The 26820-nt window shown below is 46.3% G+C and overlaps 1 protein-coding gene across 1 annotated transcript in view; it reads right to left on the bottom strand.

Moving 5' to 3' along the window:
* Positions 1 to 24431, bottom strand: part of mypn (myopalladin) — a gene marked incomplete at both ends in the record, with an annotated part of 95931 nt that extends 71500 nt beyond the window's left edge. Inside the window, one exon of the mRNA XM_084321859.1 lies at positions 22984 to 24431. Within this exon, the coding sequence (XP_084177985.1) occupies positions 22984 to 24431 (1448 nt within the window). The remainder of the gene's footprint in view (positions 1 to 22983) is intronic.
* Between the last annotated feature and the right edge of the window lie 2389 nt (positions 24432 to 26820).

Below are 26820 nucleotides of genomic sequence, written 5' to 3'. Positions count from 1 at the left end.
GGTTCTGATGAGCAAGGCCTATCCCGTTCCCTGTAAAACTAGAAGCAGCGCAAGCCTTCAATGCCAGTTTATATAGATAGACCCTGGCTCGCCACGCACTGTTGACGTTATGATGTTATGGTGCTTAGAAATATGACGGAATGGTGAAGCTGCCACCCAAGGGCTCCGACTGAGTCTCGGAAGGATCATAATGAATCTTGTACGTGCTTCTTTTTTCGACTATCTGCCTTTTTGCTAAAAGAATATGGGGCGGGGCATCCTGGTGACTCAGTGGGTTGGAGTGCATTGCTACGCGCTGATGACACCATGGGGTTTAAGTCCTGCTTACGAGCTGTGTCATATGTCCGGGCTGGGAAATTAACACCAGCCGAATGCTAGTAAATTTTGGCTGGTAAATGTGTCACTGCTGGACACTTTTACACACGACAACCAGGCTATTTTTTAAGTTCAATTCGGTTGGTATAGTATTGATTCATGAATCCGCCACTGTGACGTCTGGATGAAAAAGTGAATTACCTGACCTGTATGTCAAACCCTTTCTCGTTCCCCATCCTCCCGGTTGTGGAGGAATAAAACTGTCCCCTCCCTCATTTGAGCTCTCACCCTTGCCCCCAAATGTCCAGTCCCTCCTTTGACCCCCACCCCCTCCCGTCGGTATATAAGTGGCCCCTGAGGGAGGGGGTCAGTCTCTTCTCTCCTGGTGTCAAAGCTGGTCACTGGAGTGAGAGCCATCCAAGCCATAAGTTATTATGTAATCAACACTGTTGAATGAATGAATGAATGAATGAAAACTTTATTTAACAGATTGCAGAATGGGTACAATACAGTACGGCTCAATACATACAATTGTTAAGGGGATGCAGACCTGAGAAAGACGTTTGTCTTGTTTCCATCAGGGTCCCCCATTTTCAATTCATATAGACATTTATGACATACATGACATTTATGGCATAGGGACATATAGGTATTTAGTACTGATACATTTGTGACATAAACGGTATTCCAATATACAGTACTGTTACCCCTAGATCCTGACAGAGTATATACATATGATGGGGAGGGGACTGTACATTAGGGGGGGGGTGGGTGGGTGAGAGAGAAATATACATACGGCGGGGAGTGAATATATGCATGCGGTGGGGAGGAGACTGTCTATTAGGAGGTGGTGGGGGTTTTGGGCATTTACGGTGGCCAGTTTCGAATTGCAGCCTCCCGTAGGTGCTCTTTAAGAGCGGTTTTGAATGTGGGCAGGGATTCACATTCCTGTTCTACTATTTACTGTCAACGCCGTACAAACTGATCTTACAAACTGATGAAGGATGAAGCTGACGTGGCCTACACTGCCCTGGAAGCTAACCGCAGTAACTACTGACGAGGGCCCACACTGCCCTGAAGCTAACCGCAGTAACTACTGACGTGGGCCTACACTGCCCTGAAGCTGACCGCAGTAACTACTGACGTGGGCCACACTGCCCTGAAGCTGACAGCAGTAACTACTGACGTGGCCTACACTGCCCTGAAGCTAACCGCAGTAACTACATTGCCCTGAAGCTAACCGCAGTAACTACACTGCCCTGAAGCTGACCGCAGTAACTACACTGCCCTGAAGCTGACCGCAGTAACCACACTGCCCTGAAGCTGACCGCAGTAACTACACTGCCCTGAAGCTAACCGCAGTAACTACACTGCCCTGAAGCTAACCACAGTAACCACACTGCCCTGGAGCTAACCGCAGTAACCACACTGCCAAGAAGCTAACCGCAGTAACCACTAGGGCTGACCTTCGAAGCTTTTTTTGGCAATCGAAGCTTCGGGGCCGAGCTTCGATTTTAATTCGGTTGTGGGACTTGTACAGCACTTTCGTAAACGTTGTTGTTTTTAAATGTGCTCTATAAATAAAGTGGGTTGGATTAATTAATTAAGTAGCCCCTTTCGTGACTGACGCATCCAACAAGGTTTCACTCGGCTGTGTGATTTAATTCAAGGTGGATCGCTGTTGTCGTTTGAACAACTTCAGATTTCATGGGAACTACCAATCCCCCAAATCAAGAATGTTTAAGATGAATGAAGTAAGATTTAGATTATTTTAAATATGGCCTGTGTAGACTAAACTATGCACAGAATTATGTCAGTCTACAAGGTCTGGATTCTACATGGTCCGGCAATGTAGACCTTGTAGACTCCACTACAGACCAATTATCAGTGAATGTTCATGCATTTTTAAGAAGGGCAACTTCCACAAAAAAACAAAGAACTCACCAAAACATCTCAGTAGCACCTTATCTAAATGTTATATTTCATATATGGAGATTCATATTTATTTATGTATTGCATGCATTTCTACATTTTATTTCCTATTTTGTTTATTCATCCCAGTGTAGTGGGTGCTATGGACATAATTCACCATTAGATTGTTTTGATGTATTGATGGGGCACTGTCACTTTAATGAGGTTGGTTGGGGGTTGGGCTTAGAGAAGACGCGCTGGTGGAATGTCATTCATAAAATGTTTTTGGTGACGCGGAGCTGTCAGAGTTTAGCACGGCATAGATCTGACAGCTGTCACTTGTGCTAAGAAGATAATAAATGACACACTACTTACTTGGTGTGGTTGCAAGATAGAAATTGTGCGTCTCTCCTTTCCGACGATTTCTACAGTGGTGACCCTGTTATACGTTTTGAAGACGCTTCCGCGGCAACATGTCTACGAACGCAGTTTCACTGAAATTACCTGAGTTCTGGGAGTCGTCAGCCTCGGCATGGTTTGCGCAAACGGAGGCACAGTTCGAGCTGCGTGAGATTACCTCGGATACAACAAGATATTATTATGTGGTGTCAGCCCTGGGAAGTTCGACAGCCAGCAGAGTGGTGAGCCTCCTAAAGAACCCTCCGGCTCGAGATAAATATCTCACGATCAAGTCTCATCTGTTAAAGACATTCAAACTTTCCGATACCGAGCGGGCCAGCCGATTGTTTTCTTTGCAAGGGCTCGGTGATAGCAAGCCATCGGAGCTCATGGATAGGATGCTGGATTTATTGGGAGAGCACAAGCCTGATTTCCTTTTCATGCAACTTTTCCTGCGTCAGCTGCCTTCTCCGGTTCGGGCCGCTCTGGCCAACACCACTATAGACGATTACCGCCGGCTCAACGATGCTACGACGCCGGACCGGTACCCAGTCCCACACATTCAGGACTTTTCTGCCCGCCTTTCAGGGAAATTAATGTTTTCCAAGGTGGACCTTGTGCGTGGGTATCATCAGGTGCCCGTCCAACCGCTGGATGTCCCCAAAACAGCAGTCATAACTCCATTTGGACTATTTGAATTTCTGCGCATGCCATTCGGCCTCAAAAACGCTGCACAGACGTTCCAGCGCCTTATGGACTCTGTGCTACGAGACTTGGATTTTATTTTTGTATACTTGGATGATATCCTCATAGCCAGCGCCTCTAAGGCTGAGCACATGTCCCACCTCAGGATGCTTTTTGAGCGGCTAAATGAGCATGGACTGATAATCAACCCGGCCAAATGCCAGTTTGGGCGGTCGACCATTGACTTCCTGGGGCACAGAGTCACTAAAGAGGGAGCGGTCCCTCTTCCCATGAAGGTGGAAGCGGTGATGAATTTTCCCCGGCCGCCCACGGTTAGGTCACTGCAGGAGTTTCTCGGAATGATCAACTTTTATCACCGCTTTATTCCCCAGGCGGCTGGGATTATGCGGCCGTTGTATGAGGCCCTTAGGGGTAAAGCGCCAAAACATGCGGTCGACTGGTCTGCTGAGAGAGACAAAGCTTTTCTGGATGCCAAGGCTGCCCTAGCCAACGCCTCAGATTTTGCCGTGGGCGCAGTGTTTGAACAGTGGGTAGGCGGGGCTTGCCAGCCGCTCGCTTTTTTCAGCCGCCAGTTAAGCCCCAGCGAGCGGAGGTATAGCACCTTCGATCGAGAGCTCCTCGGCCTCTACCTTGCCATCCGCCATTTTCGTTTCCTGCTGGAGGCCCGCCAGTTCACGGCCTTCGTGGATCACAAGCCGCTGACGTTCGCCATGGCCAAGGTGTCTGAGCCATGGTCCGCCCGTCAACAGCGACAGCTCTCATATGTCTCAGAGTTCACTACTGACATTCAACATGTGGCAGGTAAAGCAAACCTTGTCGCAGACTGCCTCTCCCGGGCTGTAGTGGGCGCCATCCACTTGGGGCTGGATTACACCGGTATGGCGGCGGACCAGGCTACCGACCCTGAAGTGCAGGATTTCAGGTCAGCCACCTCAAGCCTGCGGTTAGAGGATGTGGTTTTTGACAGCGCTGGCACCACACTCCTGTGTGATGTCTCTATGGGACAGGCCCGCCCCATCGTTCCCACAGGATGGAGGCGGCGTGTTTATGACGCTGTTCACGGCCTCTCCCACCCGGGAAAGAAACCTACGCAGAGGCTAGTGTCCGCCAAGTTTGTCTGGCCTGGGCTTAGAAAAGATGTAAGAGACTGGGCTGACTCCTGTTTGGAGTGCCAGCGCGCTAAAGTGTACCGTCACACCAAGGCCCCCCTGCAGCACTTCCCTGTACCTGAAAGGAGGTTCGACCACGTGAACGTTGACCTAGTGGGCCCCCTGCCCCCCTCACACGGCTTCAGTTACCTCTTTACTATGGTGGACAGGACTACCCGTTGGCCAGAGGCAGTTCCACTGTCAGGCACGACGTCCGCAGAGGTGGCCAGAGCCTTTATTGGAACCTGGGTCGCCCGGTTTGGCACTCCAGCCGACCTCTCTTCAGACCGGGGCCCACAGTTCACGTCCGAGCTCTGGAACACGGTCGCCAAGAGCCTGGGCGTGAAGCTACACCGGACTACGTCATACCACCCGCAGGCCAATGGGTTATGCGAGCGCTTTCACCGCTCAATGAAAGCAGCACTTCGGGCCAGCCTTACTGACAGCGGCTGGGTCGACCGGCTCCCGTGGGTCATGCTTGGTCTCAGGACGGCCCCCAAGGAAGACCTTCAGACCTCCTCGGCTGAGCTGGTTTACGGTCAGCCTCTGCGGGTGCCAGGGGATTTCATCCCTAACATTACTGCCCCCTGGTGTGCAGCCCAGCAGCGGACAGCACTTCTGGAGAAGGCTAAGGTATTCACGCCGGTCCCCACCTCACAGCACGGCCTTCCCCGGTCGCACGTCCCTACAAGTCTGCAGTCAGCGGGATATGTTTTCATCCGTCACGATGCCCACCGGGACCCCTTGAAACCTCCATACGACGGTCCGTTCCGTGTCCAGGAGGCTGGAGACAAGTACTTTGTGGTGGACATGGGCGGGAAGCTGGAACACATTTCCATAGACCGCCTTAAACCGGCTCATGTGGACTTGGGCAAACCTGTTGGACTGGCCCAGCCCCCACGGCGGGGACGACCCCCTACCTTGCCCAGTCTTCCGAGTAAGGCCCACGAGACCCCCTCGCCACCTATCCTGTGCCCGAGTGGCCGTAGGGCCCTTAAGGTTTTCCCTACAGCGGTGCCGGCCGCTACAGGGGTCAGGCGGAGCCGTTATGGCAGGGTTCTCCGCCCTCCTGTTCATTGACTTCTTTTGTTATGATGAATTCTGGGGGGACGTATGTAGTGGGTGCTATGGACATAATTCACCATTAGATTGTTTTGATGTATTGATGGGGCACTGTCACTTTAATGAGGTTGGTTGGGGGTTGGGCTTAGAGAAGACGCGCTGGTGGAATGTCATTCATAAAATGTTTTTGGTGACGCGGAGCTGTCAGAGTTTAGCACGGCATAGATCTGACAGCTGTCACTTGTGCTAAGAAGATAATAAATGACACACTACTTACTTGGTGTGGTTGCAAGATAGAAATTGTGCGTCTCTCCTTTCCGATGATTTCTACACCAGTATCTTTCTTTCTTATGTGTGGAATTCTACAAGGTGCGCGCACACACACACACACACACCTGCACACACACACACACACACACACACATTTAGTCATTTAGCTGACGCTTTTATCCAAAGCGACTTACAAGTTCTGTACGACAAGACAGCAAGAAGGGTACAACTCTATCAGCTGAGTAACAATGTTCATCAAAGTGTTGCGTGTTACAGTGTAGGTTAGTTTATTAGGACAAGTGCATGACAGTAAGGTTAGTCACGGTTAGATTTTTTTTTTTTTTTTTTTTAATCATTTCAGATAATGGTTGAAGAAGTGAGTCTTTAGTCGACGGCGAAAGATTGGACGGGATTTGGCTGTCCTAACTGGGATGGGTAGTTCACTCTCTCTCACACACACACACACACACACACACACACACACACACACACACACACACACACACACACACACACACACACACACACACACACACACACACACACACACACACACACACACACACACACACACACACACACACACACACACACACACACACACACACACACACACACACACACACACACACACACACACACACACACACACACACACACACACACACACACACACACACACACACACACACACACACACACACACACACACACACACACACACACACACACACACACACACACACACATCGAAGTAAATTTTTATTTTTTTTTGTAAAACTTCGATTTTTTTTTAATGTTCGAAGCTTGTGCCATCGAATCGAACGTTCGAAGCTTCGAAGCATTTAAGACAGCCCTAGTAACCTAGTAAGTGAAGCTAACCGCAGTAACCACACTGCCCTGGAGCTAACCGCAGTAACCACACTGCCCTGGAGCTAACCGCAGTAACTACACTGCCCTGGAGCTAACCGCAGTAACTACACTGCCCTGAAGCTAACCGCAGTAACCACACTGCCCTGAAGCTGACCGCAGTAACCACACTGCCCTGAAGCTAACCGCAGTAACTACACTGCCCTGAAGCTAACCGCAGTAACCACACTGCCAAGAAGCTAACCGCAGTAACTACGCGAACAGTGAAACAGAGAAATGGCTTTAAAGTTCTTTGAATATACAGTGATTTTGTAGTTACTGCAATTCTTTATACCCCTTTTCTCTAAAACAGAGATTGAACTCTGAAACGTTGTCACATGATAAAACAAAAAACACAAAGTAAAATTTCATTATACTTATAACTACATTTTGAAAATAATTGTAGTTAGTGCAGCTTCTGCAGGGCAATATAGTCGATTACAAGCAATCGTATTGTTTACGGAGGAAACTCGCACCTTGAAAAGGGCATGTCGCAAATGTGAACATAAATGGCGTTCGACCAAACTCTAAGTGTACCGCCTTGCCTGGAAGGATAGTTTACATAATTACAAAAAGGCACTCTCACTTGCCAAAACCTCATATCTTTCCAGGCTCATCAAGGAAAACAAAAACAACTACATTTCTGTTTGACACAGTTGCAAAACTTACTCAGAAACAAGCAACTGTGCTAAACTATGCATTCTCGGCTAACAAATTCATTAAATTCTTTACCAAGAAAATGTATCTCATCATAAGAGATGAAATTGTTGGCTTACTCAACAATCAGAGTCCCTCCCAACCTCTGATGGGTCTTCCCCCTGACTTTGAATGCAGCCATACGCTATGCTGCCTTGAAAATGTCTCACTTAGTGTCCTCTCTAAATTGGTTGGTGCGGCTAAACCCTCAACCTGTTTGTTTGACCCTCTTCCAGCAACTCTCATCAAAAAACTCTTCCCAACTCTAGGCCCTGCCCTACTCAATATCTTCAACACCTCTTTGTATACTGGCATGGTGCCCTTGGCCTTTAAATCAGCTTCCTTAACACTTTGAGTGCCAACGACGAGATATCTCGTCTGTTCATGCCGACCGTTCAGTGCCAACGACGAGAGATCTCATATATTTTTATTAGCGATTTGAATTCATATTTCATCAATCTAGCCTCACGTTACCACTGCAAACTCTGAGCTCCATTGGGAAAATACCGCCCCCTATCGTCTCTCCCTGTGGTACTGCACCCCTTTGGAATGGATTGAATGAAACGCATTCTGGAGCCTCAGAACAGCGTGGATTATATATTTACAGTACCCAGCGTTGGATCAATAAACGCGATCGATATTTGGAATGGCGATCAGGAATTGGAATAATCTTTTTGGAGAACATCTGATCTGAGGTAAGGAATCTATTTTTACCAGTCTTAGGATAATCAGAATTTTTTTCACAGAGATATCAACGTGTGCCCTGTGTGTGTGTGTGTGTGTGTGCTGATCAGGAAATGAGATAATCGATTTTTCAGCCCGCTTCTATAGCGTGCATAAGTACACATATACTATCGATAATCTAGCGTTTATTTGAAAACGATTAAATAGGCCGAAAAATGACAATGTTTTTTGTGTATTCCAGAATATTCCAGTAAAGGGCGATTATCACGGAATCTTTATATTTTCCTGAAACTTTCAAAGAGTTTTTCAAAATGGTATAAAACGGAAATTAACAGATTAAAAAACAATCCGTTTCGACAATGTTGACTGCACACAAGTCATTGATAAGCGACGGCCAGATTATACACATAGCCATAATTTAAGATGTAGTTTATGCGTTCGCAAATATGAGAGCTCTATCATTGAAGTGGACGCTGGCACGCAACAGGGTTCTGGGGCACCGGAGCTCCGGCACGGAAAGTGTTAAACCACTACTTAAAAAACCGAACCTCGACCCTCTAATCTTGAAAAACGACAGACCCATCTCCAATCTTCTGTTCCTATCCAAAGTATTAGAACGGATTGTTGCAACGCAATTTACTGACCATCTATCAAATAACAATCTTCATGAATCTTTTTAATCTGGCTTTAGGGCCTTCCACTCCACCGAAATGGCACATAAAAGTCACAAATTACTTACTGCTCTCTCTCGATTCAAACCAAACTTCTGTGCTCTTATTGCTTGATCTCAGTGCAGCCTTTGACACTGTCGATCATTCCATTCTTCTGAGTCGGCTCGAGAATCATGTTGGCATTCAGGGTCACGCACTCGCTTGGTTTAAATCTTATTTAACTGATGGAACACACTGCGTGGTCTATAATGATTTAACATCTGAGACCCTCCCAGTGCAATGCGGTGTCCCACAAGGCTCTGTTCTGGGCCCTGTGCTATTTTCGATTTATTTATATGCTACCCCTTGGCAATATCATACGCAAATTTGGCATTAACTTTCATTTTTACGCTGATGACACCCAATTATACATACCTATTAAGCCAAACGATTCCTCCAAATTACAAAATCTCGAGGCTTGCTTGCTTGCCATTAAAAAGTGGATGTCGCACACACCAGCAAAGAAAACATGTTGGAGGGAGTGTGGACAGGAAGGGGCGAACCATACACACATATTCTGGGGATGTCAGAAGATAAGGCACTACTGGGAAGAGATAGGAGGGATAATAAATGAAATAATAGGATACGAAATACCCCAGGGAGGCCAAGTGTTGTATTTCGGGAATCTGTCACAAGAAGGAATCCAAGGGGAAGACAAATACTTGATTAAGATATTGATAGTGGCAGCCAAAAAAGCTCTAACTAAACTGTGGTACAAGGTAGAAGTGCCGACAAAGGATCAATGGATAGAGTTGGTAGAGGGGATACAGGAAATGGAGAGAATCACATATCTGCTGAGGCTGCAAGAAGAAAAGTTTGAATGGAAATGGGGAAAATGGGAAGAATACAGGAGGGGAAGTAACGACATCAGAGGTTTGAAAAGGATACAAGGAAATGAATGAAAATGTAAATAAATAATGCAAATATAGAATGGACCAAAGGACCCATGCCACACTTTTTCTTTACTAATTTTTTGTTTATTTGTTTTATATTTATGTACTGTTGAGATGTTGAAATGTATTGTCTATGAATGTTGTCTATGTATGTTGTTGAAAAAAATGAAAATAAAAACGTAAGTTAAAAAAAAAAAAAAAAGTGGATGTCGCAAAACGCAGATAAAACTGAGATGTTAGCTGTTGGCCCCCCAAACCACAGAGGCCTGTTTGAGGACATCTCCCTCAACTTTGATACGAGTCATGCATCTCAGAGCTCCACCATAAAAAATCTCTGGAGTCATTTTTTATTCCTCCCTCTCATTTAAAGCACATATAAAAAAATGTCACCAAAATGGTCTTTTTCCATCTTCGTAATATCGCAAGAAATTCACCCTATTTTAACTTTGGCTGATGCTGAAACCCTAACTCATGCATTTGTCTCATCACATCTAGACTACTGTAACACTTTTTTTCAGGCCTACCTAATTCAAGCATCAAAAATCTTCAACTCGTGCAAAATGCGGCTGCATGGATACTAACTAAAACTATCACACGAGTCTTGTCCTCCCTACACTGGCTTCCTATTCAAGCCAGATCTGACTTAAAGTGCTACTCCTCACTTACATTTTTTTAAATGGGCTCGCACCGCTCTATCTATCCGATCTCATCTCACGATACTCGCCCTCTCGTGCTCTTCGCTCACAAAATGCGGGGCTTCTATCGATTCCTAGGGTTAAAAAGAAATCCACCGGCCACAGAGCCTTTGTTTACCACACTCCCTACCTGTGGAACAAATTACCTGCCGTCGTCAGGGGCGCCTGCTAACTCGAAGCCTTTAAATCCTTGCTTAAGACCCATCTTTTCTCTCTCTCCTTCAACCTACCCTGATCTCACCTGGTCGGGGACTGACCCTTAGCTTAATCTGTCTAGTTTAGTTAGGATGTCTGTTATCTGCTTTTTTAACCCGTCTCTGTGTGAATTTATCGATATAGACATTCCAGTGACCTTCTACCTCATACTGGACATGAGCACCACCGGTCCCATGGAACAGCTTCATACCGCCTTCTGTCTGGCCTGCAGCATTGAACCTTACCTGCTCTGCTCTGCCTTGACCTATTCTGAGTGGTTTCTCCTGCCCCCCCCCCCCGGGGCATATGGCCCTGAGCCATCATCTTGTATCTCATCCTGTATACATACGCTTGCAGTAGTTCCTAGTTCTATCTATTACTTAATTTCACAATTCTCTTATATACTAGAAAATATATTCTATTGTCACCATGTATGCATAGATATGCCCACTTCATGTATTTATTGCTCCAACTCCACCCACTACAAACATGGGAACTCTCTAACCCCTGTCTCGTAGTGTTGACCAAGGTGGTGGATGTCTCGGGGTGATGGCCAAGATTGCAGTGACTGTCCCCACGATGGTTATGTGCACCATTGAGGTCATGGATCAGCTTCATACCATCTTCTGTCCAACCTACAACGTCTAAACTATGCCTGTTCTAGTTCAGGGGTTCCCAAAGTGGGGGTCGCCAGATGATTTAAAAGAAATTACCACTGAACTTAGAACCAGGGCAGGCCGCGTGAATATTAAAGGCAACCAACTGGCGCTGAACTGGCGCTGCTGTGATGGCTGCCTTTCTGATCGCTCCGACGAGACTGTGCTTTTATTTGTTAATTTTTATAGTATTAGGAGTTTTATTTGCACCAACTGTTGGTGCGTTATATGTGTATGACCGTCAGTCAATCATTGACATTGGATTAAGAAAAACTTACCGTTTGGATTGCTCTCTGGATCGGATCGCTGAACAGCAGAAATGGCCCGCCGAGATCCTTTGTTATGCCGGCCACGGACAAGACCAAAAGCCGCCGCGAAGACGAGGAAAGAGAGCCGGGGTCCGGAACAGACTGAGGTCCAAACGACACAGAACCACATTGCCCAGCATATTGTTGGCCAATGTGCAATCGATAGGAAACAAATTGGACGACATCAGAGCAAGGATCCAATTCCAGAGGGACATTCGGGATTGTAACGTCCTCTGTTTCACAGAAACTTGGCTGAGTCCAGATGTCCCGAATCATGCAATAGAACCGGCAGACCACTTCTTCGTTCTACGAAAAGACCGGACGGCATTAGAGTCACTAAAGAAGAAAGGAGGCGGCATTGCCTTCATGATAAACAAGGAGTGGTGCGATTTAGGCAACACAAAGGAAATGTCTAACCACTGCTCCCCAGACCTGGAGTTTATCACGATAAAATGTCGACCCTTCTTCCTCCCAAGAGAGTTAACGTCCATCATCCTCATCGGAGTGTACATTCCACCACACGCGAACACTGAGGTCGCACTTTCAAAACTTCACGACGAGGTAAACAAACTCCAGGCAGCTAACGTTGACGCGGCCATTTTGGTCTTGGGGGATTTCAACAGCGCGCGTCTTAAAAAGGTGCTGCCGAATTTCTATCAGCATGTGACCTGTCCCACCAGAGGCGAGAACATATTAGACCATGTATACTCGCAATTTAAGAATGGGTACAAGTCACAGGCTCTTAGTCCATTCGGTAAAAGCGATCACGCCGCAATTTTTCTTTTGCCTAAGTACAAACAGAGTCTCAAGCGAACGCCGGTGGTCTCGCGAGAGGTTAAGCGTTGGGCCGTGACGTCAGTGGAGTCACTCCAAGCAGTGCTGGGAAGCACAGAATGGAGTGTATTCCGTGATAACACAGCCAATATTAACGAATACACCGAAACGGTGATTGACTATGTCTGTACTCAGGTAGAAGTAATAATCCCCACCACCAAAATTAATATCTACCCAAATCAAAAGCCCTGGGTAGACAAATCCGTCCGTGAGGCTCTGAAAGTGCGCACATCAGCATACAACACCGGGCTGGTGACAGGCAACATGGAAGAACACAAGATGGCAAGATACAACGTCAGGAGAGCAGTAATAGAGGCAAAACGGCGTTACAGGGATAAAGTTGAACTTCAGTTTGAACAGGCTGACTCTAGAGGCATGTGGCAGGGCCTCAGAACAATGACAGACTACAAAGGAACCCCCCTCAAACTGAACAGTGACATCTCCTTAGCAAATGATCTCAACTCCTTCTATGCGAGGTTTGAGGCTGTGAATAACAACACCAGCCTACAAAACACGGCAATGGGGGGGGGGGGTCTGCTGATGGAGACTCAGTGTTCAGGGTAACAGAGCATGAGGTGAGACGGATTTTTAAAAAAGTGGATATCAGGAAGGCAGCAGGACCGGACGGCATCCCCGGCCGCGTCCTAAGTCTGTGCCGACCAACTGGCCCCGGTATTCACTGACATCTTCAACCTGTCCTTGGAACAGGCCGTCATCCCCACCTGTCTGAAGAAGTCCACCATCATCCCTGTACCCAAAAAATCTACGCCCGCTTGCCTCAACGACTACCGCCCTGTAGCCCTCACCTCCATAGCCATGAAGTGCTTTGAGAAGCTAGTGAAGGGCTACATCTGTTCCTCCCTCCCCATCAACCTGGACCCTCTGCAATTTGCATATCGCCCCAACAGGTCCACGGAGGACGCCATAGCCCATGTGCTGCACACAGCAGCATCACATCTGGACAAGAGGAAGGGGAACTATGTGAGAATGCTGTTCATCGACTACAGCTCAGCATTCAATACCATAGTCCCCTCCAAACTCATAGCCAAGCTCAGGGACCTGGGCTTGAACTATGACCTGTGCCAGTGGGTCCTGGACTTCCTGACGGGCAGACCCCAGGTGGTAAGAGCCGGCAACTGCACCTCCTCATCCATCACGCTCAACATAGGGGCCCCCCAGGGCTGTGTTCTGAGCCCCCTCCTCTACTCCCTGTACACACATGACTGCGTAGCACAGCGGAACAACAACACCATCATCAAATTTGCTGATGACACAGTAGTGGTGGGCCTGATCTCTGCCAACGACGAAAGGGCCTACCTGGAAGAGGTAGAGAACCTGTCACAGTGGTGTCAGGAGAACTGCCTCTCCCTGAACGTCAGCAAAACAAAGGAGATGATTGTGGACTTCAGGAGGTCGGGGGTCAAGGACTACAGCCCCCTCAGCATCGACGGGGCACCAGTTGAGAGAGTGAACAGTTTCAAGTACCTCGGAGCCCACATATCCGAGGACTTGACATGGACCACACACATTGACAGTGTTGTGAAGAAGGCACGACAACGCCTCTACTTCCTCAGGCGCCTAAGGAAGTTCCAAGTCAGTCAGAAGATCCTTAGGAACTTCTACTCATGTACAATAGAGAGCATCCTGACCGGCAACATCACCTCCTGGTTTGGGAATAGCACTGCACAAGACCGTAGCAGACTACAAAGAGTGACACGTTCAGCCGAACGCACAATTAGAGGGGGGCTTCCCACCCTCCAGAACATTTACAACAAGCGGTGCAAGGGGAAGGCTAAGAGAATTATTAAGGACTCGAGCCACCCGAACAACTGCCTCTTTGAACTGCTGCCGTCAGGCAAGCGATACCGGAGTCTTATGGCGAGCACAGAAAGACTCAGAAGGAGCTTCTATCCCCAGGCCATCAGGCTGCTAAACGAACAATAATCGCTAAACGAACAATAATCACTATGCAACAACCATCAAATGCACACAGCACACACACCCACACGCACACACACACTCACTCAAACAAACAACACACTGCAGCACCCACTCTCCACACTTTAGATCACACAAACACACTTACACTTTATATTTATTGATAAAGGATTTGCACTACAACTCGTACACCTACTGTGAATTGTACCTAAACTGCACCTCGTCCATTTATGCCTTGCACTATATAGTATTGTATATTAGTACACTGCACAGTATTGTATATTGTATGGTAACTACGTCTACGAACATTGTACATATGTCTAAACTGAACACTGTGACCTCTTTTTTTTTCTTCTAATTTTTACTATGTTTTTATTTCATACTTATCTTGTCATGCACAGTCTCTGGAGCGCAACAGTAAGAAGCATTTTGTACAAAAGTATTCTGTACTTCTGTATGACAACTATTAAAGAAACTTGAAACTTGTTTGGCTATTCTCTGATTGGCCGCGCCCCCCCGCCCCCACGCGCAGGCAAGCGCAGTCGTCCCACATCCCAAATGAAATCCAAGGAGCGCAAGCGAGCGGCAGCGCGGGCAACCAACTTGTGTCAACCAACTTGTGTTCAGCTGCGGTAGCAGTGGAGCGCTATGAAATGCGCTGAACTAGAAAGCGTAACGTTATTATGTTTCGCGTCACTGTACACCAGATTCACTAGTGTATAAACAAAGCCCATACAGTTATGAAATGCGCTGAACTAGAAAGCGTAACGTTATTATGTTTCGCGTCACTGTACATCACTTCAGCTCCAGCAGCAGCAGCAGCAGCACCGTTGTACTACCAGATTCACTAGTGTATAAACAAAGCCCATACAGTTATGAAATGCGCTGAACTAGAAAGCGTAACATTATTATGTTTCGCGTCACTGTACATCACTTCAGCTCCAGCAGCAGCAGCACCGTTGTACTACCAGATTCACTCGTGTATAAACAAAGCCCATACAGTTATGCTCATATTTTGCGAATGCATAAACTATATCTTAAATTATGGCTATGTGTCTAATATGGCTGTCGCTTATCAATGACTTCGCGACAGCCATATTAGACACATCGCCATAATTTAAGATATAGTTTATGCATTCGCAAATATGAGAGCTCTGTCATTGAAGTGGGTGGTGGCACTAACAGTAGCGATTTTTATTGTTTTGTCATGACCAAACATAATCCCAACATAGATAGGAGGTGTACTGTATGTCAAATGTCGGTCATGTGGGCATGGTGGAAGAGTTTAGTACAGTCACACAACAGAACACCAGTGGCATTAACCAACAAGGGCGCTCCTCTCAAGAGTACCTGGGGGAGCCTCATGCGCATGCGCGTCTGCCGCGTCTCGCCGCGTCTCTCGACTCTCTCTTGCCGCGAAGGGCGTGTGCTAGTGGATTGATTGATTGGCCGTGTGGCCAATCAGAGAAACGCTGAACGAAAAGCTGAACACAAGTTGGTTGCCTTTAATATTCACGCGGCCAGCGTAGTGTTTCTAGTTGCAGCAGCGCAATAGTTAGATAACCTATATGGGGAACAACCAGGAGATCACTGCAACTCACACAAGTTGGAGAACTATCTCTCTCTCTTGCTCTCACACACACACAAAGGGAGCCGCATGCGATTGGTGGAGGCGGGACCCTTACAAAAAAACTGTTGTTGCTAATCATCGACACATGCTAGCCTGTAATAATTCCCCCCAGAAAAATCTACTTTGCATTTGATATATTGCAAATATATGCCATCACACACACTGGCATTTAACACTTTGAATGCCCATCACGAGAATTCTCAGATTTTTTTTTTCTTTTTTTTGATCCACTTTTTCTCCCATTTTTCTATATTTTTCTCCCATCCCAATTTCGTATCATCCAATTCAACCCTCCCCTGTCACGAACGCTGTTTCTTGCCTCCCACAAGCCGACTGCAATGTGGACTAAGTCATACATAGCACAAGTCCCCTCCGGTACTTGAGGTAACAGCAGTCGCATCTTTTCACCTGCGCAGCTCGATCTCTCAGTGTCGAGGAGTAACACGTGGGAGGCTCACGCTGCCCCCGACACTTCCTGATTCTACTGCGCAGGCGCACCAACCGACTTGTAGGAGTCGCTTGTTCACAACGTTCGATCCCCACCCTTCAGTTTTCCCTCCCCGTAATACGGCCAATGTGTATTACTGCGGACGACCAGCTAAACTGAAAACAATGTGGAGAGCTGGATTCGAACACGCGAATCCTAGCGTCTCCACACTGGTGGCGAGTGCCTTGCCCACTACACCACCTAGCCGCCCCTCTCAGATTTTTTTTTTATTAGCGATCTGAATTTTTCATCAACCTAGTCTACCGTTGGTAACCCTGCCCCGCCAGTCGCTCAGATGTGAAAAAAGTGCCCCCTATCGTCTCCCAGATGGTAATGCACCATTTTGGATTGGACTCAATGAAAATGGATGAGAAAAAAAAACTCCGGAATCCACATTTTACTTCTCACACATGTAACCGGAGCCGATCAGATTCATTCTGGACCCTCAGCACAGCGTGTAATATGTGTTTTACAGTATACACGTTGGATAAAAGGATCGATTTTTGGAATGGCGATCAGGAATTGGAATAATCCATTTGGATACCATCTGATCTCAGGTAAGGAATCTATTTTACCAGTCTTAGGATAATCAGACCCGTGTTCACGGAGATATAAGCTTTTCCCCTATAATGTGATATGGCTGTTTGACTGTTAGAGCGATCAGGAACTGAGAGAATCGATTTTCAGCGCGCGGCACCAGCGTGCACACGTACACATATACTATCGATAATCTAGCGTTTATTTGAAAACGATTCATAAATAGGCCGAAAAATGACAACGTTCTAGAATATTACAGTACAGGGCGATTATCATGGAATATTTTATTTTTCCGTGAAAACGAGGGCTTTTCAAAATGCTATAAAACGGAAATGAACTGATAAAAAAACAATCCGCTTCGACAATGTTGACTGGAAATGAGTCATTGATAATGCGACGGGCAGATTAGACACATAGCCATAATTTAAAACATAGATTAGGCGATATTAATGCTAACATTGCAGTGGATGGTGGGCATTCAAGCACTAAATGTGCGCCCCCTGCTGGGCACTGAAAGTGTTAAAGGGTTAGAATTATAAAATGAATATGTGGTGTTATGATCAGGGCTGAAGTTGAATAAAAGATTGTATTTTTTTCAATCTGACATTACAAAAAAACAGAAAATCCATCAAAATCAGTGTTGTTGCAAATCATACATACCGTATGCTAGCCTGTTTTTTAACAATAATTTGTGATGCCATCACAAACACTGGTATTTAAAGGGTACAAATTTAAAAATCCCTGCACCAGAATGCAGGAAATTAAGTATTTGTAAAAAATAAAATAAAAAAAAATCCTGGTGGGGGACCCCCAGACGCGTCTATCGCAGGGAACAAACTTAACTTTTTGACTTAACAGCCATTTGGCTGGTAGATTTTTAAAAGTACCAGCGGGGCAGATTTTTTTACCAGCCAAAAATTATAAATAGCTTTTTAGTATATCGCCATGTGTTATTATTACATATAATACTATCATATGCTATTTTCAATTAATATCATAAACAACATAAGGAATATTAGCATAATTTTGAGTGGACTGAAGGAACCCTCAGCAAAGCATTAATAGTTTATAAATGCAAATAATTTATTGAAACATAGAAGTGGGGTCGGGACACACACACAACTCAACTCACCATCCCCACATCATATTGTAGTCTGTCTTAAAACTTCCACTCCTCTCGAAACTTTTTTATATTTGAATATCAACATTATCTGTCCATCCTCAGTAATCCTCAGTTTACTATAATATACTCCTGTCCTGAGTCCTGACTAGTGACTCCATCGTCTTTCCAAACGCACGCACACACAGGGAAGGGGAGAGTGCCCCCCCCCCCATTTCCCTTTCCTCAATGCTGTTCACTATGGCTCTGCCTCGTCTGATCATCAGGATTAGCTTGTTAGCTTACGTTAACGTTGTAGTGATTGGTACATAAACGTTAATTTCGGGCAATGTGGGCATAAAGGAATGGCGACGGTACAAAGCATGTAGCTGCATTGGACTCGTTGTGAGAAGAAAAAAAACATCACAGACTTATTTTGAGTCTGTAGGCGCGCTGCTGTGTTAACGCTGCTGTGTTTAACGCTGCTGCTCTGTTTTCAAGAAACAACACGGAGTGGGCGGATATCATATGACTCGCGGAGTTGCTAAGGGTTTTTCAAAATAAGAGTATCATATGAACCTGAACGTTGCTAGCTGCCGGAGCCCAGATATTATGACTGGAGCTGCACTTGGGGCGGCAATGAGACCCGCACAGGATTTTCAAAATAAGACTATCGATATGAACTACACGCAAGCTGGCGGGCAGAGCTATTATTTTTAGTCGCCAGACGGTAAATCTACACGCATTTGGCGAATGGCGTGTAGTTATTTTGTTCCCTGCGTCTATGCCAAATACAACGCAGTTCGGTTTCCGGGTTCCTCCGATTGGCCACTAAGCCCACGTGACCGCGCGCTAGCACGCCCCCCTTATCGCCCGCTGCCGCACTGTGAAGCGGAAGAGCCAGCGAGGCGACGCGAGGCGGTGGTTTCAGCAGCAGCGGCCGTCTTCTTCCGAGGCGGCTCGTTCTTATTAATCCCTAATGTCATATATGTTGTGTGTGTCATAAATGTCGATATGAGTTGAAAATGGGGGACCCTGATGTAAACGAGGCGAAAGTCTTTCTCTGGTCTGCATCCCCTTAACAAGTGTGTATTGCGCCGTACTGTATTGTACCCATTCTGCAATCTGTTAAATAAAGTTCATTCATTCATTCATTTCTCCCCCACTACTCCCAAAAGTAACACTAAATAGATAAAGTACAACAACGCCAGACTCAAGAAACTGTGTTCCCTTTGGATGTGTTCTCATAAACAATGTTTGTTTACACTGCACACGACACTCGAGGCTGCATGGGTGTAATCTCTCCTCTATCAAAGAGGTTGCATTCAGGAATCGACGTTGTGATGTCCTACGGATCTTCCTCTCTAAAAGCCCCACGCAATACAGCATGTCTTGAATGTTCAGGCAGGAATTCACCGCAAGAAAATGTGTTGTTAATCTTTGTTTAGTACAATATGATTGGAAAAATAAGCTCCATCTGGAATGAATAAAGTGATTTATTTTTTTTAACCGTCAAGGGTACCAGCGTCTTTTTATCCAGTAGCGTGACTAATATCCATATCAGTTACATCATCCAAGGTATTGTTACTCAATGTTTGTGAGCGTGGTTTGGAGATATTCACAGTAATTGTTAATTCAGTAAAGTATTCAGATCTACTCTTTATTGAAGGTACTGTATATGATTCTACGATTAATACTACAAATGTAATGGTCCTCAATGAGTATAACAATTACACAAAACATTAGCTTTATATCAGCCTTTCTGAAAGAAGAAATGGTTTCTTTATACATAGTCCTATATATATAATTTGAAATAAAAAAATACCATGTTCCTTAGTCCTGTATTATGATCAAACAATTACACAAAAATGCATCCTATATAGACTCGTATGCCAAAACATTCAGAAATACCCAAATGATGAGTTTGATTTTTTACGACATGCACAACTACAAGCTTTTAAGAACACTGACATAACCGCTGAATATCACTGAAATCCAAGTTAATGTATATCTTAGAAGTTCTTTGTTTCATCGTACAAACAGCCAAAGCTGCCAAGGCTGGCTCCCAAAGTGTTAGAAGACGTGTCCGGCCCATGGGGACATTAACGTGTGTTGTCGGGCCTTACAAATAAATTGTATTTGATTTAGTTTACAAAAAGCTCACCAAACCTCATTATCGAGCCTCTCACTTTCCTTGACACATGAAAACTCCAATATCTTAGTAGATCTATTCTGAATGAATGAGACCACAGTGGGGTATAAAACTAATATACCCAATAAACCAGCAGCCATGAGTTTATATGGTCCTCCTAGGGTCAGAGGTCACTACACACAAAAACGCAACACAAGGTTTTGTAATGCTCTTATCAAATGTATCGGCCACCAAGATTCCTACCAACTAATAAGTGGAAACGTGAGAATGCTGCAGGTCAATAATGTCCCCAAACGTGTATTTCAAACTGCATTCATTCAGAACAGGAATATAAACCTGCACCAATCAGGGTTGGCGTTAATTTACTTTCAACTCAAACTATTCAGGAAGTGGAATTAAACGATTGAATAACTTTGGGGGCGTGAGAAGGTTCCAACTTATTACTAATTAAATTGAGAACGAATGCTCCGATTGTTAGCCGATAAAAACGACCATGTCGGTTTACATTGAGTCAAGAGTAAGTTTACCTCAATCCTGGACCAAACCTATACTCTGCATTTCCTGTCAGCGTGTCAGAAACCGAGGTACGGTAAACAAGTGAAGCTGCATCTGTACCGGGGTCCCGACCTCGCTTGTGCCTTTCGAGAAGAATTGGTCCAATCAATCCCCGGTATTAACAGACATCATCGGGTGTCTCAACTGCTCCCTCCATAATTAAATCGCTCCACTAAGCCCCCGGTGAAGAGTTCTGATCCTGCCACTTGGATGCGATGGCCTGCCTGGGTTCCATCAAAGCACAGTTTGCCATCTCTTATGACTAAGGGTCTAATTTGAAAGCATGAGCGGAGATGAGTTGGCCTGGTGTCTACAGCAAGCGCCTCTGCTGCTCACTGCACCTGTCATGGCTATTTTCCCTCTGGGACTCAGCAACACAGAGGACAGGAGAGCCCGATGGAGGCTGGGAGCTATGGCTGGTTGTCCCAAATCACATACGCACAAAACTAAACTTAGACCGAGGGATACGCAGTCTACTCTTCCCTGGCGCATAAGAGCTGGAAACTTTTGAAGATATGATGCTATCTTCAGCACGGCACACCGGCGGAACAACTCTATTTAGCAGAGTCAAGTCACAATAGGGAGGGACTATAAAAAAAGTCACAATCATAGCATGGCGTGAAATGTGTAAGGCTTAAAAGACCTAGGCACAAGTGCTACAATGAATACCTAAGTAATTATAAACCATCTAAACAATACTCAAAACCGGTTACATTGGCAAAGCACTGAGAGTCTGAAAACAAACACTAAACATGCGGAACACTGGAGCAACATGCAGAATATCCACAGAGCACTGATGGTACGAAATGCCTTACCAGCTTCTCCATTCATATTTACGTCAACAGCTCGAGGTATTCCGTTATCACGACTTACAGTGCTCAGTGTCCGCCCGACCCTTCTAAAAATGGCTGGAGAGCTACATTCTCCCTGGACAAGAATACGTTGGTGGCAGAACAATGTACAGCAGGACCAACAAGCCCATGCCCCTCATCCTCTAAGCCCTGAGCTTCAGTACGATTTGATAGTTCAGCCAACAATCCGCTTCATCCCCGACCAGAGGTTTAACCTGATGCACTCTCTGCTATAAATTCCAGGGTTTACCGTGAATATTAAATCACACATTACACCTAAAGATTGTTGAATAGGTAAAGGGACATTTCAAATATGAAAAACATGACTGGCCTATAATCACCTGATATGATCATATTGGCATCCGCTGGATGTACAAAAGACAGAGTGAGGATTTATGATGATCTACTGTTCCAGACATAACCTAGAACACACAGGCGCACACACACACACACGCACATGTCATACACACGTGTACAAACACACACCATCACACCAGACAGTGTCAGCTGTTGGCCATCATCACTTGTCGCCTCTCTTTTGATCTCTCAGGAAAAAACGCTGTCATTCATCACTTACACCTCTCAAAGCATTTTGTAAATGTTCAATATCTCACGTCCTAAATCAGGCCAAACTATAAGTGTTATAGTTGAGTATTTAACTATATACTTCTATATCACTCACTATGTTTATGTTGTGGTTATGCCTTCTTGTTGGAGGTACTGACTGGGGAGAGACGTTGGTTAATAAATAAGAGCATCATTGGCGTCGAGAGCTATATGTGAGTTTCTGAGCCGATTTAGACTGATAATAATAGCAGAGATAGCTCACATGCTATGCAGTCATTCAATAATAAACTATTTCCAATGTGGCATGTCTTATAGACAAAAAGCACCGTACTAAACCTGAATAGCCTACAACCTAAAGGTGGAATTTGAACCAAGCAGCATTTGAAATGATTTCTTTCCAGGTCAATAAACATTTTTTACATTAAACACGATCTCAACTCGTCATCTCACCCTGGATTCTTCTCTCCCGTTTTATCCTCTTACTAGATCCATCCGAGAAGCAGCTAACCCAGATTGAGCCAGCTTCTTCAGTACACCGTGACATTTCCAAGTCAGATGCTAACTGACCGCACCGACTCCAGCAGACTGGACCTCTCTGGCCCACACACAGCATTACATTCCAAATAAGAATAGAATAATTTTCAACAGGACTGGAAGCGTTAAGACCTTTACGCAGCAGTGCACTAAAATCAGCCGGCGACAATACTTTGTACACACAGAGTATTTGCCAGACTATTAAACCGTTCTGTCGGGTGGCAGTATTTGAGGTTTCCTTACCGGACTTCAGGCACTGGCAGTCCTCTTACAATGCAGTCTAATTGGACCTTGCTGCCCTCTGGCACCTCCCTGCTTTTCAGTTTCTGGATGAAGTGAGGGGGTTCGCAGACGGGGTCTGCCGAGTAGGGAGTCTCTGACGGGGCGGCACTCTCCGCCTCCTCCACCTCCTCGTAGGCAGAGCTGTACGGCTCTCCTGTAATCCTGCAGTCCTGTGCGGGGAACTCCGGGGGCCCAATCCCAGAGTCCGGCTGAACCTCCGGCTGGTAGCAGACAGCGGGACCGGGCCGCTCCGCCTCCAGTTCCAGGGGCACGATGGGTCGTTCCCGGTCCTCGGGGCTCAGGGCATAAACCATCCCGTCGTTTTGGACCTTGTTCTGGGTCCTACTCCGGTGGGGTTTGCACACTCTCGGCCGTACCCTTTTGGAGCTGTTGGCCTTGAAGAGAGAGGAGAGCTCCTCGATGAAGTCCGCCGCCTTGTTGAGGAACTCCTTCTTGGACTGGTTCTCCGGGCCGTACGGGGTGTTCCTGGCCGACCTGTTGAAGTCATTCGTGGCATCGCTGGAGGCTTTGTTGTTCCTCATCGCGGTCTCCTGCACTGAAGCCTGGTGTACCTTCCTGTCCGTGGCCTCCTGCACTGAAGCCTGGTGTACCTTCCTGTCCGTGGCCTCCTGCACTGAAGCCTGGTGTACCTTCCTGTCCGTGGCCTCCTGCACTGAAGCCTGGTGTACCTTCCTGTCCGTGGCCTCCTGCACTGAAGCCTGGTGTACCTTCCTGTCCGTGGCCTCCTGCACTGAAGCCTGGTGTACCTTCCTGTCCGTGGCCTCCTGCACTGAAGCCTGGTGTACCTTCCTGTCCGTGGCCTCCTGCACTGAAGCCTGGTGTACCTTCCTGTCCGCTGCCGGTAACGTTGTGTGCGTCGGCGGCGGTTCCCCGATTTCAGGGGCAGGCTGAGGGGAGGATGCGGCAGGGAGGGGAGCAGGGGAGGGGGCAGCAAGAGTAACCGCAGGGGAGGCGATGGACGGGTCAAAGGGCTCAACGGGGGGAACGGCGGAGCAGGAAGCGGAGGAGGGGGTCGCGGACGAAGAAGTGACAGAGGGGCCAGCCGGGGGTATGTCAGATGGGGTCACTGAGAGGGCAGTGAGGGCGTCGGGGGCCTTGACCTCCGACCTCCCCTCGCGAGGCTCGTGTGCGATGGCCTGGCGGGCGAGGTCAACGCTCTTGTCTAGTTCCTCCGGGTTGAGGAAGGCTGACAGGTCCGGGAGCTGTGGGTCCTCGTTGCCCGCCGAGTCCTCTGTCATGCCTTTGAGCGACCCGTAGACTAGGCGGCGCGAGGAGGAGTCCGAGCGGCTCATCTCGCTGTGGCGCTGCTGGGCGCGCGCTTCGGCCAGGTAGCTCTCTCTCAAGAGCTGAGACAGTGATGGTGGCTGGTCCACATTGTTCTCTTGCATGCTGTGGAGAGAGATCGCAAAGCACTTATTCGTCTCGTATATTTGGAATGGAAAATATTAATATGAAATATGCATTCAGTCATGCAATTAGTTGAGATCAATCAAATGAATGCAACAGAAAGGTCTTTCACTTTTATTTCCACATAACATCTCGAATGACGTCAGATATATCTGAAGCATATAGGAAAAAGCTGAACACTGACGAATTAAACACTGCTCAAAATGCTGTGTTTAAACTTTACACGTGACAGGTCTATACCCCCACTTTATATAATATATATCATAATATATTATACCACACAAATATACACAACTGAACAATCAGATGGATATAATTAAACGTAGAAGTAAAGGTAGAATCTGTAATGTCATCAAGAACTGACTATGGCATTGCTGCACTTTGTTTACAGTTTTTGGTTGTCTGCTGTGTGGGTTGGATTTCAGTGGGTATACAGTAAGGAAGGGGTTGCTACTGCTGGCACTCTGGGGGGGGGGGGGTCTTCTGCCTAGAGGTCGCTATTTGACTACATTACAGATTATACATTTAAGTAGTAAACAGAAATAGCTATACCATTAAGTAGTCAACATAAGTCAACAAAAATCATCTTTAAAATAGCTTTGTATTTTAGGCTCATTTGAAAACACCTTTGTGGTCTCAACAGGATATCACCTTCCTGCACAGACTTGACACCAGATTGCGTCACATTCAGACGGGCATAAAGGTTGTTCAGTGGAATTAATATTCGCAGTCATATTCTATCATGGAGTTGTCACTGCATAGCTTTTTAACACTAGCCCGGGGTAGTTATTGAATCTAGGAAGGGGATAGGGTACGCAGATGCTACCGACACTCAAATCATCGCAATTAAGAGAGGCAGCGATGCCCTTCCAACAGACCTGCAGCTGTTGTGTACATTAATCCTTTGCAAACAGCCCCCTAGCCTAGCCCACCGAGTCACAACTATTAATAGCAAGGGGTCGGTTTACATGAAGAAAATCAAGGAAAAGCAGCCCCCCCCCCCCCCGATATCTCTCGTGCACTTATTATTAACAGGGGGGGGGGGGGGGGGTTGATCCCACAACAACAATCAAAAGTTTTATGACAAAAACAGAGTGCACTTGTGGAATGTTTTAGGGTAGCATTGCTTACTGTACGTCACTGGCCAAACATAGACAGGCCAAACACAGCACACCCAGATTGAGCTAATTCAATTAAAGAGTATAACATTTACTTCAACCGAGATTAAGAGTCATGCATGCATGCCTGTGGGTCAAAGTGAGACTCCCTGACACTACGTAGAGACAGCTCCTCTTATGTGGCTGCTGCCCGGTTAACCGTGAACAACAGGTAACCGGGTGTGTGTGCGTGTGTGGGGGGGGGGTTGGTTTACCTTAAAAAAAAGCCAGTCTAGGGCAAATCCTCCAGAGCCCACCTGTGTTCAGGGAGGGAGATCCCGGTCTTCCGGTGGCGGCCACCTGGGGGAGATCTGGACGCGGGCAGCAGCCCAGCCTTCCTACTTTCTTGCACACAGAGTTAACCTTGGGAGTTTACAGGGAGATATGGAGGCGAGTAGCTAGGGTAACCGGTCACCAGTAAAAGTAGCAACATTTGTCACAGCGCAGTAGTTGCCGGTTATTTTGGGGTGGCCTGCCTGGCCCATGTGTCCGGGTGGCGTCCCTGCTCATTGGCCGGGGGGGGCGTGCTGGAAAGGGATTCCACCTTCTGTCAAAACCCCCGACCGACCGACCACTCTACAGATTTAGAACCCTTGGGCTAGGCCCCTGAAATACAAACGTTAGCACGGCAGATTATTATTGTTAATACATTTTCAAGGTGGGTAGGTTATCTGTGAAAGACAATTGGACAGGACATTATATATACACCACATGTTTTTTTTTTTATTATTTTTTTTAATATGGGTCACAGGCCTATCACATGACAGATAACATTTTAATGAACCTAAATTCCTTATTTGTATTCCTTGCTGAAAAAAGTGCAATATATTATTATGACGCATATCATAATAAGGGTGATATAGGAAAAAAAATAAAAAATATGAACACATTAAAAACCCTGAGGAGAAAAATATCGACGACCAGTCCTGTATAATTAAGGAAATGAGTTTATTTGAAACGGTATGCAAGTCTGTACATAAAGACAACCATCTCCTACATATTCAGAATTAAACAAATTACAATCAAAACCCAAGCACCGACCTTATTACACTTAAAACAGCGTAAAAAAGCCTGTATTAAACCTTCCATTCAAGTGAACAAAAAATGGTTCTGCGACAGTGACTACCGTGTACCGGTCACCATGCAGAGGGGGTAACCCTTTCGTGACTGATGCACACCAACAAGGTTTGGCCGAGTGAATCCACAGTCCCTT

Source organism: Notolepis coatsorum (genome assembly GCF_963971535.1).
Source record: "Notolepis coatsorum genome assembly, chromosome: 9".
NCBI lineage: Eukaryota > Metazoa > Chordata > Actinopteri > Aulopiformes > Paralepididae > Notolepis > Notolepis coatsorum.
This window is presented reverse-complemented; position numbering and strand designations above follow the sequence as displayed.